The 17,566-nt window shown below is 38.0% G+C and overlaps 1 protein-coding gene across 2 annotated transcripts in view; it reads right to left on the bottom strand.

Moving 5' to 3' along the window:
- The window catches only part of LOC121370854 (annexin A6-like), a 71,687-nt gene that overhangs the window by 52,246 nt on the left and 1,875 nt on the right, over window positions 1-17,566 (bottom strand). For both annotated transcript variants that reach the window (XM_041496360.1, XM_041496361.1), the window contains exon 2: window positions 4,212-4,292. In XM_041496360.1, coding sequence (XP_041352294.1) covers window positions 4,212-4,292 — 81 coding nt within the window. The remainder of the gene's footprint in view (window positions 1-4,211; window positions 4,293-17,566) is intronic.

The following is a 17,566-nucleotide window of genomic DNA, read 5'->3' as shown; positions in this document are numbered from 1 at the left end:
GCCCACCGACGGGGATCGATCCCAAACCGACCGCGCATCAAGCGAGCGCTTTACCACTGGCCTGATGATTTATAAATCAGTGTGCTCTAGTATTGTCGTTAAACAAAGCTTTCCTTTCTATGACTGTGTCAGAAATGACCATATGTTTGACATTCAATAGTCGTTGATTAATAAATCAATGTGCTCTAGTGGTGTCGTTAAACAAAAACAAACTATTCTGAGGTAGACGATCATTGTTGGTCCCAAAATTATTGTCTTTGAGCGCTAATTATCGGCGCTGTTCTACAAAATATTTTATTTATTTATTATTAAGTGCGACACGCGGAATATGTATGAAAACAAGAGAGAAAAATTTCACTCTAAAGACTTGACTTATTCGATTATCAGTATGTGGGATATTTTATATCACCTCTTTCTCTCTCGCATTCAGGTTAACTCATACCATGCCTTTTAAGATAGTGTGGAGCAAACGCTGGGTGTAACGTGAAAGCATCAAGAATCAAGACCATATTATTATAATTAAATGTTCGAGAAAGAAATATATTAAGTGATTTTAATAATAATAATAATAAATTATTTGTGTCCCCTCGCCCCCCGCCCCCCCCCCCCCCACCAAAAAAAAAATAAAATAAAATAAATAAATAATGTATTGAACATACACATCGATTTGAATTTTTTTTTTTTAAAGAGTCCAATGGGTTAAATGCACATATACTATTAATGATTTTTATCATGTATCACTTACTTCTTTTAACTGATTGTTATGATCAAATACTTTACTATGTAACTGTCGCCATTCATGCTGCATTGTATGTATACAGGAGAGGGTCTAGTAAATCAATACATTACGCATTTAAACTGCGTTCAGTGCAACATATACGTCCACGGTTAATAAACATATTATTCGAAACAATTACATTTATTTTTCCCATTAAATCTTTGCGTGTTTTTTTTTTTTTTTTTTTTTAAATGTCAGCTGTAAACGATAATAGATAACTACATTGTACCACAATATTAGCTGGTGTACAGTGACCTGTGACACATAATTCTGTCGATATATTCGGAGTTGGGCTCATTGTGTTAACCACTGGGATCAGTGAATAATAATTTTTATGTTCCTGGTGAGCTAGACTATGAAAATCCAACCAACCAGAACTAACTGCATTTGTATAAGTATAGAAAGTCGATTTAGGTCAATATTTAAGATCTCCTGGTGACAGCTAAAAAAATGTGGATTTCTTTGTGTCACGGTTCAGACTCTCAGTCGAGAATAAACATTACTGGGTGGAACGTACTTATTCCAGTAATTACAGGGTGTCTACCACTCAAAATAATCCTATAGATGACAATGGTAACATATGTGGCTAAAATTGATACATAGAGAGGATATTTCATGGGGTTTTTTGGTCAAATATGATTTATATCTCATCGAGTGAAGTTTGCAATCATATCTTACGAGACGAGTGTGATATAATTGCAAACTTCACGAGGTGAGATATAAATCATATTTGACAAAAAAACATGAAATGTTCTATTCATTATATAACTTTGGGCAATTTACCTTTATTTTTAAAATGCCAGCAGTAAAGTAGTTCTGGCTTTCTTACAGTGAAGATAACACTCTCTACAGAGACGATAACACATTTTAGAGTGAAATAGTTAAATTTTCACTTTAAGGTGTGTTATCTTCGCTGAGGGACTGATAACACTTTTATTTCATTGATATCTTAAGATATTTCATTAAATGTTATATAATAAAAGCAGCGTTTCAATCAACTTAATTATACAGCATGGTCCTAGATATAAATACTATAACAAATCGCCCGTATTAAGGAAGGAAGGAAATGTTTTATTTAACGATGCACTCATCACATTTGATTTACGGTTATATGGCGTCGGACACATGGTTAAAGGGACATTCCCGAGTTTGCTGCAATTTTTTAAGATGTTGTCGACTAATAAAATATTTCTACGATTAAACTTACATATTAAATATATTTTCTTGTTTAGAATATTAGTGGCTGTATATTAAACGTGTTTCTGATCGTTCTAATATTTGTACTGGGTTAATTTTCATTTTATTTCCTAAAAAATATTTTTTCGTACGTACGAAATTATTTGAAGACAAAATCCAGTTTGGCCTTCTTACAAATATTAAGACGATCAGAAACACATTGAATAAACAGAAACTGATATTCTAAACAAGAAAATATATTTAATATGTAAGTTTAATCGTAGAAATATTTTATTAGTCGGAAACATCTTACAATGCAGCAAACTCAGGAATGTCCCTTTAAGAACCACAAACATATTGAGAGAGGAAACTCGCTGTCGCTACTCTTTTCGATTAGCAGCAAGGGACCTTTTATATGCACCATATCACAGACAGGATAGTACATGTACATACCACGGCCTTTATTACACCAGCTGTGGAGCACTGGCTGGAACGAGTCACCCGTATTAAAGTAAATTAAAAATGAGGTTTAAGACGCTAGTTTCAGACATAACATTTAAGAGTACGTCTCCTCGATTATCCTAGATCCGTACGAACCCTGTCAGGTCAGGTACACATTTTAACGTGTCCATATACCACTGAGGTTTCGAACACGCCTGCCACGGGCTTAGCCTCCGACAACGCCAGTGACTAAGTCCTGGGAAACTGGGAAACTCTTTTTACGTACCCCTATCCACAAGGGTTCAGGCACGCCCACCCCGGATTCAGCCTCTGACTGCGCCAGTGACCGACTCCGGGGCGGGAGGGGGGGGGGGGGAGTGTGTGAAAGAGATGAAGTGACTAAGTCCGGGCTAGGGGAAACCCTGCCATCCTATTTCAAACCTCATATGTTTCGAGCATAATGGTAGCTGATACTAGTTCAAATTAAATTACATAAGTTTACAGTCGATGTGAAACAAGAAGATGAGTCACAGGCATCACCCATGGTCGCATAACTGATAGTCTTAATTAAGCTGTGTTACAAGGTGCACTTCAAATCTGAACGACAAAACGGTTATCCGCGATCAAGACCGTATCTCTGCACAATGCAGAGTCGAATGGGCGTTTGTCAAAGTAGAGGTTGATTCCACGAATGTGTCCCGTTTACAGGAGAGGCACTCCCAAAGAGATTCTTTACAGGGGCGGATATAGGGGGCCCCAGAGGGCCCCCCACCCCTAAATTTTTATAGTTATCATTTTATTATATATTAATTTTAATTTTGTTTACGATCCCTCTCCAAACCTCCCCAAAAGTTCCTTTGGCATTCCGCCTCATGTCATTGGGGCCCCCTAAAATGGATTTTATGGATCCGCCACTGCTTTACCGGACAATACATGCTTCACCGGACATACATCTTCACCGGACAATACATCCTCCTTGCACTGCTCAGAAAACGACTGCCACTCCCAAACTAGTTTATCAAATCAAATCTATCACCGGGCCGAGCTCATTAGAACCAGTACAGCTGTGATGATATGCACCTCTGAATCACTGTCAAAACAGTAATGATATCAGCTGTTGGCGAAAGGTTGAGCATATCTTGCCCCACCGGTGGTACCCAACATGAGTACTGTCACCACAGCTATCAAGTCCATCGCTTCATCTACAACGATGAAAACACTTTAACCTGGAGAGAAGCTGTTTGGTAAAATGCTACCTATAATGTCTTCAGCTATATAGCTATATTCCGTCCCACTGGGAACGCCTTTTTTTTTTTGATACTATGGAATCTACTACAAGTTATTTATTTCTGGGCCGATTGTTTTGTAAATTGCACACACAAATAGTATTTGTTTGTTATTTCCAAAACACTTTTACTTTTCTTCTTACATCATACCAAACTGAAATTATTAACACAAAAAAACACTTTTGTAGAAGAATGGGACGGACTATAGTTCCACTATTGGCCTTTTTGACGTGTGTGACAACCATGCATCTCTTATAGTGTCGAGTTGGATAAATGCGCTAATGTATCTAGTTTTACAGCCACTTTTACTTTTTAACGTCATTTTAATGTCGTATCTCCCACTGTTCTGAATGTGTATTCACTATTGTATTTCGTTTGCATGTTTTATGAATTTATATAACAAAAATACCATTATAGTGTCAGGTTAAACTGACAGAAATATTTATATTTCCTGCAGAGGTGACACGACCTTTTTCAGGTCGTCTGTATAAATAGTTGTACACCACTTTATTTATAGCATAATTGTTTACCTTGATTGTTTTCATTCGAACCATCAGGTGAGGATACTGTTTCGGAGGTTTGTTGTCCAGTCCAGGTTTCACGTTATTGATCTGTGAAATAAGATTCAAAACATTAAACGTAAGTAAAACCTTTAAATAATATTTAACGACACGTCAACACATTTAAAACTATGTTAGTCAGGCCCCATTTTCACAGAACACAGTAAGCCCAGGTTTGCACGTAAACGTAATTTACGACTAAACCACAATTATTATTACTAACAGTATAACAAATATAGTTTGAAGTACACATATTTCAATTTTCTTTTGTCCTTAAAATTATCCATCTTCCGTAATGATGTCATTTTCTGCGTGAAATAGATATCAAACACATGTACATGAATGTCCGGTATTACTGCTAGTTACAGACGTAAACGTACGGTGTTTTGTGAAATAGATATCAAACACATGTACATGAATGTCCGATATTACTGCTAGTTACAGACGTAAACGTACGGTGTTTTGTGAAATAGGTGTCTAATAGGGACGTGACAAAGGAAGAGAGTTTTAACACAACTTGTTAAGTCCAGTATTGGGAATATTGGAGATAACTACACGAATTACGTGTTTGATATACTGTGCAATGTTATAATTGGATAAAATCGTCCATGGTTCACATATGCCTAAGGATATACACGACGTTACAATTATTTGAAGATAAAAATAGTTGACATATGCAAGTGGTATATATATATATATATATATATATATATATATATATATATATATATATATATATATATATATATATATATATATATATATATATATGTGTGTGTGTGTGTGTGTGTGTGTGTGTGTGTGTGTGTGTGTGTGTGTGTGTGTGTATACATATATATATATATATATGAAATTACACGTATAAATGTTTGAAGATAAAAATATCGTTAAATTGATATCTTATAGATTTAAAAGAGTTTTCTAAAAATAATTCAGTTAGTATGGTAAGAGAGAGGAGAGAGGAGAAACCCGCTACTGCTACAGAAGCATCGATATTTGAGTTGCACTTCCCCACAGGATGGAATATGCCACAGAATTTCATATAGAAGTGGTGAATCACTTGATAAGACAGTTAAAAAAGTTTGAAGTTTGTTTTGTTTAACGACACCACTAGAGCACATTGATTTATTAATCAACGGCTATTGGATGTGATATATATTTTTATGTGGTAATTTTGACATAGTCATAGTGAGGAAACCCGCTACATTAGTAGCAAGTAATCTTTTATATGTATCATCCCACAGATAGGATATCACATACCACGGCCTTTGGTATACCAGTCGTGGCGCACTGGCTGGAACGAGAAATATTCAAATGGGCCCACCGACAGGGATCGATCCTAGACGTATACATCTGTATTTCAAACATTTTAGGGTTGGACGTAAAACAGTGGTATTTAGCATTCGCTTGGTGCGTGGTCGGCCTGGGATCGATACCCATTGGTGGCCCGATTGGGCTATTTCTCGTTCCAGCCAGTGACTGCTTATGTGCTATACTGTCTGTGAGATGGTGCATATAAAAGATACCTTGCTACTAACAGCCAATGATTAATAAATTAATGTGTTCTAGTGGTGTCGTTAAACAAAACATACAAACACAATTTTAAACCAAATATCATTCGGCTGGTTCACAGTTTGTTTCTCCCTATTGGTGTTGTTAAACAAAACAAACTTTAACCTTTTCAGAGAGTTAATGATAACTTGAAAGAACATGTATTAATAATAAATATTCAAGAGATTTTTTTTTCTTGCCCTTATCATCTATAAAGAAAACTGTTGGTACAAACAGTCTCTTGCTGTAAACGTGCGTAATAATAACAAAAAAGCAATGATGTACAGGAACTGTGGGAAAGGTATGATTGCTAACTCTTGTCATGCTACTTGATCACATAAAAGACGAAGAATTGCATACATGGTAGCGAAAAAAAACACAAAATCGTATGCCTTGACACGTGCTCGTTGCAGAAAGAAAGGCTCCCTGTTGTCATGTCACGCACGTTATTTTGAAGAACAATAATCAATCGTCTGCTTTCAGCAATTTCTTTATGTAAGGACCCAGGATACTGAATATTTATCGTGGTAGGCAGCTTCCAGGTGCATTTGAAAACATTGGTTACGTATGGCTAAACATAATTGTGATATGCATAAACAAGATTGGTCGGCGTGATAGTGCATTGAGTGTGTGTGTGCGGGGGGGGGGGGGGGGGGTATGTTTTTATTTCGTCCTCGTGATCCAGAGCAATGTAGTGGTTAAGCCATCTGACTTAAGGCTGGTAGGTACTGGGTTCGCATACCGGTACCAGTTTCCACCAAGATTGTTAAACTTTTTTTTTTAGTTTATTTTGTTTAACGACACAACTAGAGCACATTGATTTATTAATCATCGGCTATTGGATGTCAAACATTTCGTAAATTTGTGTAAGAGAGGAAACCCGCTACATTTGTTTTCATTAGTAGCAAAGGATCTTTTATATGCACCACAGACAGGATAACACATACCACGGTCTTTGATATACCAGTCGTGGTGCACTGGTTGGAACGAGAAATAATCCAATGGGCTCACCGACGGGCATCGATCCCAACCACCCTGAGTGGGTTTAACGATTTCTTGTTCATCATTAACAATAATCAATCGTTTCGTTTCACCAATTTCTTTATATACGGATGCACTATACTGTATATTTATCGTGGTAGGCAACTTCCGAGTGCATTGGGAAACATTCAGTTTGGTCGCAGATGGACCTGCATGGTTAAGCATATTGTGATAAGCATAAACAAGATTACTTAATTAACGTGGTAGTGCACTGATGGTAACTTGTACTTAATGTCGTCGCCGTCAAGCCAGCTGTCTTGGGTACACACCTCAGCTGCCTGTCTAGAACAAGGGTTCATTGGTAGTGGTGTTAATGAGAGGTAAAGTTTGCTTTTGTTTAACGACACCACTAGAACACATCGATTTATTAATCATCGGCTATTGGATGTTAAACATTTGGTAATTTGGACATATAGTCGTAGAGAGGAAACCCGCTACATTTTTTCCATTAGTAGCAAGGGATCTTTTGTATACATCATCTAACAGACAGGATAGCACATACCACGGTATTTGATAAACCAGTCGTGGTGGGTTAATGAGAGAGAAGTTGGTGGAGAGGCCAAAGACTTGGTAACAAATCAGTGTTAAGAGTATGTACTGAGATACAAACTCAGCATTTGCCAGACTTAAGTTCATGGCCTGTTAACCATTAAGCCATCGATGGCGATTGAGAGTGATGTACGGTTATGGTTAAGGTTACGGTTACGGTTACGGGTATGGGTACGGATACAAGTACGGATACGGATACGAATATCGTTACGAATACTCACTGATATGCCTATAGTTACTTAAGCATCAGATATGTTTGTTCTGGGCCAAATATTTAAATTCGCCTAGATCTAGTTCCATAACAAGATAACTGGAGGGCTATAATATTTAATGCAACGATAGTGCATTTTAGAAGTTTTAACTTTTATGAATAGGGATAATCAAACAAGGGACCATTTCTATGGTTTAACTAGACTTCGAACTTTAGAAATACCCCATAGTCTTGGCGGTAACAGAACCTCCAAAAGGAAGTAGCCATCAGGACCAGCCAAGATAAACGATCACAGAATCGGGCTAAACGAAGCGTTACTAATGGTAACCGTCAATAGTTAGATGATGGGGTGGGGGGTAAGGAAGGTCCAGTCAGCCCTAAACCTAACTCCACAGTCGAGTCATATTGACCTATACCGCCTACGTCCTGGTATGGGTGATGTTTGCATTAAGCCATGGATACATGGCTACTGAAAAACCAGTTTTCCAAATCTATTATCAATATTTCACTAGCAAGCGCTGTCACCGAAGTCAAGCTTAATATGCTATTGTGGTATAATAGGATTAAACCGTAGAATGAGCACGACAGCATAATCTACATGATATGACGGGGGGGGGGGGGGGGGGGGGGGTTTCTCGGCATTTTGTCTCTTGTTTTATTATTATTATTATTATTCTCGTAATTTTCTCTCTTTTTATTATTATTATTTTATTATTCTCGGCATATCTCTCTCTCTCTCTCTCTCTCTCTCTCTCTCTCTCTCTCTCTCTCTCTCTCTCTCTCTCTCTCTCTTTTTTTTGTATTATTATTATTCTCGGCATCTCTCTCTCTCTCTCTCTCTCTCTCTCTCTCTCTCTCTCTCTCTCTCTCTCTCTCTCTCTCTCTCTCTCTCTCTTTTATTATTATTATTCTCGGCATTTCCCCTCTTTTTTATTATTTAACGCCTGGATGCTATAATAGATGTATTTTTTTAAACTTGGTTTAGAATATTTAAATTTGATTTTCAACTGCAATTTTTAAATTTAAACAAAAACATATATAAATTATTATTAATCGTGGACCCTAGTTTCAGAGGTATGTATATGTTTGGAATACAATACATTTTGAACTACTAGAAACACCAGAATGACCCATTGGATTTGTCAAAATGCATACCGAATAACAAACTAAATGCGAGTATTCATTTAATTTTCTGATACACCCGTTGGTGACAACATCATTCGTTGTTTTTGATAACACATACTTGTTAAAGGGACATGCCTGACTTTTTTAACGATTGTTATTACATATTAAATATATTTTTCTGCATAAAATATTAGTGGCTGTATATTAAACGTGTTTCTGATCATTCTAATATTTGTACTAGGTTAAATTTCATTTTATTTTCTAAACTATGTAAGTTTAATCGTAGAAATATTTTATTAGTTGGAAATATCTTAGAGATGTTGAAAGGTTGTTGGTGTTGTTGGGGTGTAGGGTGTTAGTGGGGATAGCTTTATAGAGACAAAAATATTCGGCCTAGGGGTGGGGTTGTTTTGTTTTTGTTTGTTTTTTGGTTTAGTTTTGTTTTTCAGTTTGTTTGTTCTTGTTTTTCTTCTCTTTTGTTCTCTCTCTCTCTCTCTCTCTCTCTCTCTCTCTCTCTCTCTCTCTCTCTCTCTCTCTCTCTCTCTCTCTCTCTCTCTCTCTCTCTCTCTCTCTCTCTCTCTCTCTCTCTCTCTCTCTCTCTCTCTCACTCGCTTTTTGTTGTTTTTCTTTTTGTTTGGTAGGTTTTTTCTTGTTGTTTTTCCGTCTCCTTTCTTTCTGTTATTGACGATATTGTTCTTTTCACCTTCTTCTCCATGCATTGTTTATTTCCCACGAGAAAACAATACATTTACAAAATGACTAGTGTTCACTTTATTATTCAAGTGTGACAAGATTCTGTCAAATGAAACGAAATATATTGTCGCCTGTTAAGCCAGGTGAGACTGAACACAAAAAGCCCAACGTTAAATATTAATTAATCAGACTTCTTAAGTATTAATATATGGTACCTGTAACAGTAAACTGGAAACCGTCATACTGTGATGGACATCAACATTCTATTGTTTATATCGAGCGCGTTCATTTAACAAATGAATACCGTCGTGCACTGAAATAACAGTGCTCCGTTTGAAGCCATAGTAAGAAGTGTTAGCTAAATAATGGGGCGTTCCCGTTTGAAGCCATGTTATCTAAATAAATTTCGCGTTCAGGAAGTTGAGCGTTCGCGAACATGTTGACCTGTTCCATCGGTTTCTAGTCTATCGAATTAAAAGTTCTGTCCTGAGTATGCTGTCATTGTGAACATGTTGCTGACTAACAGAAAGTTTTAATTCAAGCTGAAATTATATGAACGCAGCAGTCAGGCAATAATTTGTTGGTTCTTGTTTAATGTGCATTTCCTCACAGCGACGGGGTCTCTTAGGGGGTCTCGGCATTATGGGTCCCATTATGGGTTTTAATGACTCAGTGGGGAGGTGGAAGGCCATGACACCGCAAACTACCGAGTCACTAGCGATGATTAACCTACGTCTAGCAAGGGTTCGGATACAGCTTGGCCTTTCTTGGACCCATTCCCCGGGGAATCTCGGAGGATGTGCCCAAGATAGCCGTACTTGAACCTTCAGTAGATGTAAGCATGAATCAAATGGTTGATTGACTGACTGACTGACTGACTGACTGATTGACTGACTGACTGACTGACTGACTGACGGATTGATTGATTGATTGATTGATTGATTGATTGACGGATTGATTGATTGATTGACTGACTGACTGACTGACTGACTGACTGACTGACTGAGTGATTGACGGATTGATTGATTAACTGACTGACTGACTGACTGACTGACTGACTGACTGACTGACGGATTGATTGATTGATTGATTGACTGACTGACTGACTGACTGACTGACTGACTGACTGACTGACTGACTGACTGACTAACTGACGGATTGATTGATTGACTGACTGACTGACTGACTGACTGACTGACGGATTGATTGATTGACTGACTGACTGACTGACTGACTGACTGACTGACTGACTGACTGACTGACTGACTGACGGATTGATTGATTGACTGATTGACTGACTGACTGACGGAGGGACGGACGGACGGACGGACTGATTGATTGATTGATTGATCGAGCTTGAGTCGAATGATTGAATCCACTAGATGAACCTTTAACTCTGACCGGGTTTTCCCCGTATCAACAAGTTCCCCCACGACAGGCATATCAATGGCCGTGTTGTGTGCTGTTGTGTCTGTGGGAAGTGCATATTCAAGACTACTTGCTGCTAATGGGGGAAATGTAGCGGGACTACCTGTCCCCAACTGCCTAAATTATGTTTGATATCAAATAGCCCGATGATTAATAAATCAATGTGATCTAGTGGTATCGTTAAACAAAACAAATTAACCTCTTTATGTCCAGAAAATACAGCTCCGGATAGCTGGTATGTAAGCCCAGGATAATGTGCTTGAACCTCATATGTATATAAACATATAATTAATTAAAAAACAATACAAAAAAACAACAAACAACACAAAACAACACCACCACCTATAATATAACCAGCATTGTTTGTATAGTGGTTAACCCATCGATCTTAAGGCAAACAGATGCATGAGTTCCCATTCTTATTGAACAGTAAACACGTTTCGCTACAGATCGTTCCTAAGAATCCAGCCACAATAACCCGCCTTAAGAGACGTCGGGATGAAAAGAGGTGAATTAAATATGAAAGCGCACTTAATTGAAAACTACCAGGGCTGTTTCCTGCGTATGGCAACACACGCATCACCTAGTTGCCCGGCGTAAAATACCAGAAGTGTTGGGTTGCTACCAACAAATTACAAATCGATAATTCTGGCCGAAATAATTGTGTCAGCACAATGTCCAAATTCGTGAAGACTTTTGTTGTGAGGGTGCTGTACTGTCACTCACTTAATTTTCGTCCCGTTAGGTTATGCCAATACATTTACTAGTCCAGCTGCAAACAAAAAAAGGCCTCGTCTCAACTCATTTGCTGGGGAAATTTAATTATGTCCATGCTACTTGGGTCTATTCTCAGTGTGAGATAATATCTAAATTATGACACGTACCCAGAGTTTCCGGTGCGGTGGGGGTTACGGTTTAAAGGTGGTGGGGGGGGGGGGGTGGGGAGGTAATGGGTAAGTTGATCACTTTAAATAGAAACAAACGAATCTATTTAAAGTGAAGGGTTTTTTTTCCCATGGGAATGGATCCGTATAATAAGTTCCAATTCCTCGGTGAAGAGAAGATATTTTATTGTTGAAATAAAGGAGAGAGAGAGAGAGAGAGAGAGAGAGAGAGAGAGAGAGAGAGAGAGAGAGAGAGAGAGAGAGAGAGAGAGAGAGAGACACACAGACAGAGACAGAGAGACAGAGACAGATGGGGAGAGAGGGAGAGAGATAGAGAGAAAGAAACAAAGAGAGAGGGTGAAGTGAGGGACAGGATATTTTGGTGTTTGAAAGTCGTATTCAGCCAAAGGTTATGTCTCAGTGTCTTTAATTTTGTGTTAACATTACATCAGTAGTAGAGTATTTTCCATGAAGTAGACTATACGTACATTCAAACGACAACTACAGGGGTCATATAGTTATATGTTATAAACTAATAAACATAAGACCCCCGGAGTTGTTAATTTTTTTTTTCGGGGGGGTATCTGTGAAGCCAACTGTAATAAGTCGTAGGACGTATCAGCGGATCATTTAGGGTTTTCCTGTTCCCGCCTGAGCACTATATTACGGGTCTGGTTTACCAAAGGACTCTCAGCCTGTTACCCGCCCCGGTCGGACTGTTGGTTCTCCCTTGCACCTGCCAGTGCAGGCGGTCCCTCCTCCAACCCATCACACCCCTTTCCCGTCCCGTACTCAGGACACGCGTAACTACTACAGCTTGCTCTGAATGTGCATGTTAAACACTGACCTGACCTGACCAAAGGACTGTGCAATTACCAAATCGTGTCAAGAAAAATAAAATTGAGGGGAGTGATTAATTGCTCCCCTAACTTAGATTATGAGGAGCCTTTTAAGATTTTACCATAGTGATACCATATACATTCAGAAGCTAACGGGAGTTAAAAAGTTACTTTCCTTGAAATATCCTTAGGGGATTGAGAGCTCCCCTTAAGCGGAGAGATCTATATTACCATGTTTGGGGGGACCAGTGATAATGCATCTAAAAGCTTTCTTGCTGTTAGACGGAAGGGATAACATACATGGCAGCGGTGGGTTTCCCTTTCTTACATTATCAGCACTTGGCTTCTAAAAAGTTAACGGGGTTTTTTTTCTGTTTAATGACACCACTAGAGCTAATTGATTTTTTTTAAATCATCGGCTATTGAATGTCAAACATTTGATAATTTTTACAAATAGTCTAACAGTTATTTAAGGTTGCATACGAATTACTACGCATTTTTATATGGATTACAACTAATCGGTTAGAATGATAAAAATATGAGGTGAAAACGTTTCAGGCTAGCTAATTTTGCCAGAATATCTCTATCGTTTTTGCCCAAATTTTAGGATTTTCTTCAGCACCAAGGGGCCAATTGTCCACACCACCCCCACCCCCTTTTTCGTACACTAATAGGTCTAATGGTCTATTAAACAATTACTACAACTCTGTAGATGGCTCGATCAGCTGAGTTGACCATTTTTATTTATATCATGATCCTAGTTTCAACCCGTGAAAATGGACACAAAGTTTAGTTAATCTACAAACCTGCAACATACATTTGAATAAGGTTATTTCAGATAGAAGCAAAAATCTGTGATGTTTAAACAGGTAAATAGTGTCTAAAAATAATTGGAGTTTGTTTCAATAACCATTACTTCTCAGACGAACGTGCGTTTTTAGAAACTAGAGTCTGTCACTTTAAATGTCAACTTATTTGCGTCATTATATCCAATTAAAGGCACACACCTCAACTATCTGGTCTAGCTATCTGTGCATTCTCAACGTTACAAGTGTCATATTACGCTGTTTTTATATGTATTTGTGATTAATAACAAGAATTAATCGATCACACACATAATGTGTTGCCACTCGGCGTAACAGTGGCTTTTTCCAGAATCCAGGTATGAAAAAAATGTAAAGGACAGAAAATATTCATCGCATATCCATTAAATTTGATGCCAATTCTTTGTCAATATGGAAATGCGATTGATTATTCAAATTCAAATTGTGACGTCTAAAAAGATTAGTAGTAAATGAAAATATCTTAATGCAATTTTTTTTTATGAGCATATTTGTCATTCAACTTTGAGATACCTCTTTAAAGCTGATCATTTACGTACGGCATTTATTGTGTGTATGTGTGCGTGCGTGCGTGTTTGCGTGTGTGTGTGTATTTCAAAGTATAATCTTTGCATTTTACAAGAAAACTTAATTTTTAATGTTTGAGATTGACCCTTTTAAGCTTTAAAGCGTACGGTAATTGTTTTGTTGTTTTCGTGTGTGTGTGTGTGTGTGTGTGTGTGTGTGTGTGTGTGTGTGTGTGTGTGTGTGTGTGTGTGTGTGTGTGTGTGTGTGTGTATGTATGTGTGTGTGTATGTCTGTGTGTGTGTATGTCTGTGTGTCTGTGTGTGTGTGTGTGTGTGTGTGTGTGTGTGTGTGTGTGTCTGTGTGTGTATGTCTGTGTGTGTGTATGTCTGTGTGTCTGTCTGTGTGTGTGTGTGTGTAGTGTGTGTGTGTGTGTGAGAGAGAGAGAGAGAGAGAGAGAGAGAGAGAGAGAGAGAGAGAGAGAGAGAGAGAGAGAGAGAGAGAGAGAGAGAGAGAGAGAGAGAGCATGTATTTCAAGGTATAATCTTTTACATTTCAAAAGGCAAATAATTTGTTTCATGTTTGTCATTCAAGTGTGAGATTGCTCCTTTAAATCTGACCATTTACCACTACGAACGGCACCGATGCCGATCAACTCATGACATCACTGGATTCTTTTTCTGTCTACTCTGGTCTGACAGTGCGTCATTATCGGAAATATCTGAGCAATTTCCATCAACCAAAGAGTCAGTTTCAGCGACAAACCGAGTGGATGCTTTAATTGCCATACAGAAATGCCCGGAAGCCACTTTCCATTTCACCTCACACCAATGGAATGAAAGGTCTCGACGTGTATATTGTTCGAATTTCATGCAAGTCAAATCGCACGCAGTGACAAAATTTATTGGCCATATAAACCCAAAATGGCTTTGCTAGATGTTAATCGTGGTTGTAGACGTATTGATACAATGATTACGACTGTAAAAACCTTAACTAGTCACGCAACATTTCTCAATATGAGATACGGGTTTTATTTCACACGTAGAATTTCGCCTGGGGTGTTGAGAATTATCTATGATCGATCCCATTTAGTAGGGCCATTCCGTCATTGATCGCATGGGGCCTGGGTAGTTGTATATACCCCACACCACCACCACCACCTATAAACAATAAGTAATTTATGATGGACATGATATATATTTTTAATTTTCATTCAAGATTGTCCAATTTGAAAGTTTGGGGTGTTTGGGCGTGTGTATGGTATGTCATTGATATTATTAAAATAAGTCGACATACAGTTGTAAAGATTATTTTAAACCTTACATTTCTTTACCTTTTCTGGGGAGTATATAATATATGTATACCCACCACCTACAAAATAACATTTTATTTAAACCAAGTATGACAGACATAGAGAAAATATCGCAACTGATACATCAAGAATAACATAATAACTACAATGTTGTCGTCTCTCCAATGATATCAATTCTAGAACATCCCTTATTAAGGCAAGTTTCTTTATTCGTTTCGATCAGTGTTGTTTTACAACTGCCCCAAGTTCAGCCAGCTAACGTTACAGACTTTGCCATTTGGTTTACCGTGAAGAGCATAAACCAGTTTAGTGGACATTTGTCTCCTCGGTCTGCAATCAGCCCTGGGGTCCCAGTAGTTGTGACGTATGATATTCTGGAAGTGGGGCTAAGGACAGTGGTAGTGGCAGAGTCCATCTGTAGGCCTCTCAGAAAAAAACATTGGACATAATCATGAAAAGTTAATAACACATACTGTTAACACACATACGTGCGATAACATTTTAAAGACATTATCATAAGACTGGCTGCTCCTATGTGATGACCAGTGCCTCGTTCCACAAAGCGATATTAGCTCTAAGATCATCTTAAGTGCATAACTACCGTATGTACTTAAGGTGATCTTAGCGCCAAGATTGCTTCGTGGAACGGGGCCCTGGTCATCAATATCATATCAGCCAATGAAAAAAAAAAGCATGTTCGATCACTCTGTGACGTACAAGTTAACTTGAAATTAACTTGTCAATGACGCACAAGTTAACTATAAGCGCTAGGGCCGTTAATAGGTTTCAGTTGAAAAGGTGTTTAAATTTATTTAAATTTTTTTTTTTCAGGATATGTAAGAAATAGTATAATACTACATTCGTGTCCGTTAGATACCATTAATCTTACAACTCGTTGTTTAAAAATGTATTCAACGTCCGTTCAATACTTAGAGTATTTTTACATGCCTCTATACCACTAAGGTTTCGGGCATCCGTTCGATATGTTTTAAAACATCTCGTTGTAAGATAAAACAAAAATGGTATCTAACGGCCACTCATGTAATATTCTTTGTTTTATCGCCATCGTCGTGTCTGACGAAGAGTGCATTAAAATAAATAAATAAATGCATTCAAAGATACATGTTTTACAAACTAATAATAAAATAAATATTGAAAATAAATTAAAAAATAATTTTTAAAAATCATAATTTAAAAAAAATAAAAATAAACATGGTTCCAAGTGAGTCAAATAACGGCAGTGTTTTGACAAATATGTCATATATGTTGAGTATCCAAACTCGTCGTTGTGCCTTTTAAAATAACTGTATGACCTGTGCAGGTTATCCATAGGCTGGGGAATAGCAGCCCCCGACCCCCCCCTCCCCCACCCCACCCACCCACACCTCGTTGTAAGATAAAACAATAGCAGCCCCCGACTACCCCCCCCCCCCCCCACACACACACACACCAAACACTACTAGGAAACTAATCATTTTCAGAGCAAAGACTGAGTGTTTTAGGGAAGATCCTTCTAATTCGTTGTACCCGTTGTAGGCGAGTCTATTGCTTGTTGTGGGGTAAGAGCTTTTTACTGTCTGTCGTAAGATCGAACCCTCTCGGTGGACACATTCTCTGATTAAGTTTTTTTGTTCTCATCTCAGCCAGTGCCACACGACTGATATCTGCTGTTCTGTTTGTGTAAAAGTACATATAAAAGATCCCTTGCTGCTAGTAGAAAATGGAGCGGGTTTCAAACAGCTCGTGTGACATAACAATCCCCAAATAAACACTATATAGTATGGTGGACGAGGGTATCGTTAATATAACAATCACTGGTTTCCTGTTGGGGTTTTGTTGGGTTTTTTTGGATGGGGGGTATTTGGGTTTTATGTTGTTGTTGTTGTTGGGGGTTGTTTGGAGGGGGGGGGGGGTGGAGTCATTTGAGAACCTCTGTTTTTACTGTCGTGCTGGACGCAAAATACAAATCAACAATATTTCAGAAAGTAATTGACTATATGATCAGAAATTCTATATGATCACCATTCTACCCTCAAAATTAGTTAAAATGCGCAGTGATTCGTTTACAACCGTATACAGGTGTTTGGTAGAAATGCTAATATGAATAAATGTTGTTATCCAGATTCGGGCATTTTCGTTTAATTCGGGCAGAATCCAGTCTGGCTCCCTACAAAGATGAGAGCCCGCACACCTATGGCTGTGTCTGTGTAAGTTTAAGACTGTGTGTAAGTTTAAGACTGTGTGTATGTGTGTGTGTTCGCACGCATGCATATTACTGTGCGTGCGTTTGTATGTTTAATAAGAAATTGTTTCTAAGTCGACAATACGTACACTTATATGATTATT

This window comes from Gigantopelta aegis, chromosome 4 (assembly GCF_016097555.1).
Source record: "Gigantopelta aegis isolate Gae_Host chromosome 4, Gae_host_genome, whole genome shotgun sequence".
In the NCBI taxonomy this organism is placed as follows: Eukaryota; Metazoa; Mollusca; class Gastropoda; order Neomphalida; family Peltospiridae; genus Gigantopelta; species Gigantopelta aegis.
Note: the sequence above shows the minus strand (reverse complement) of the source record. Positions and strands in the feature narration are given on the sequence as shown.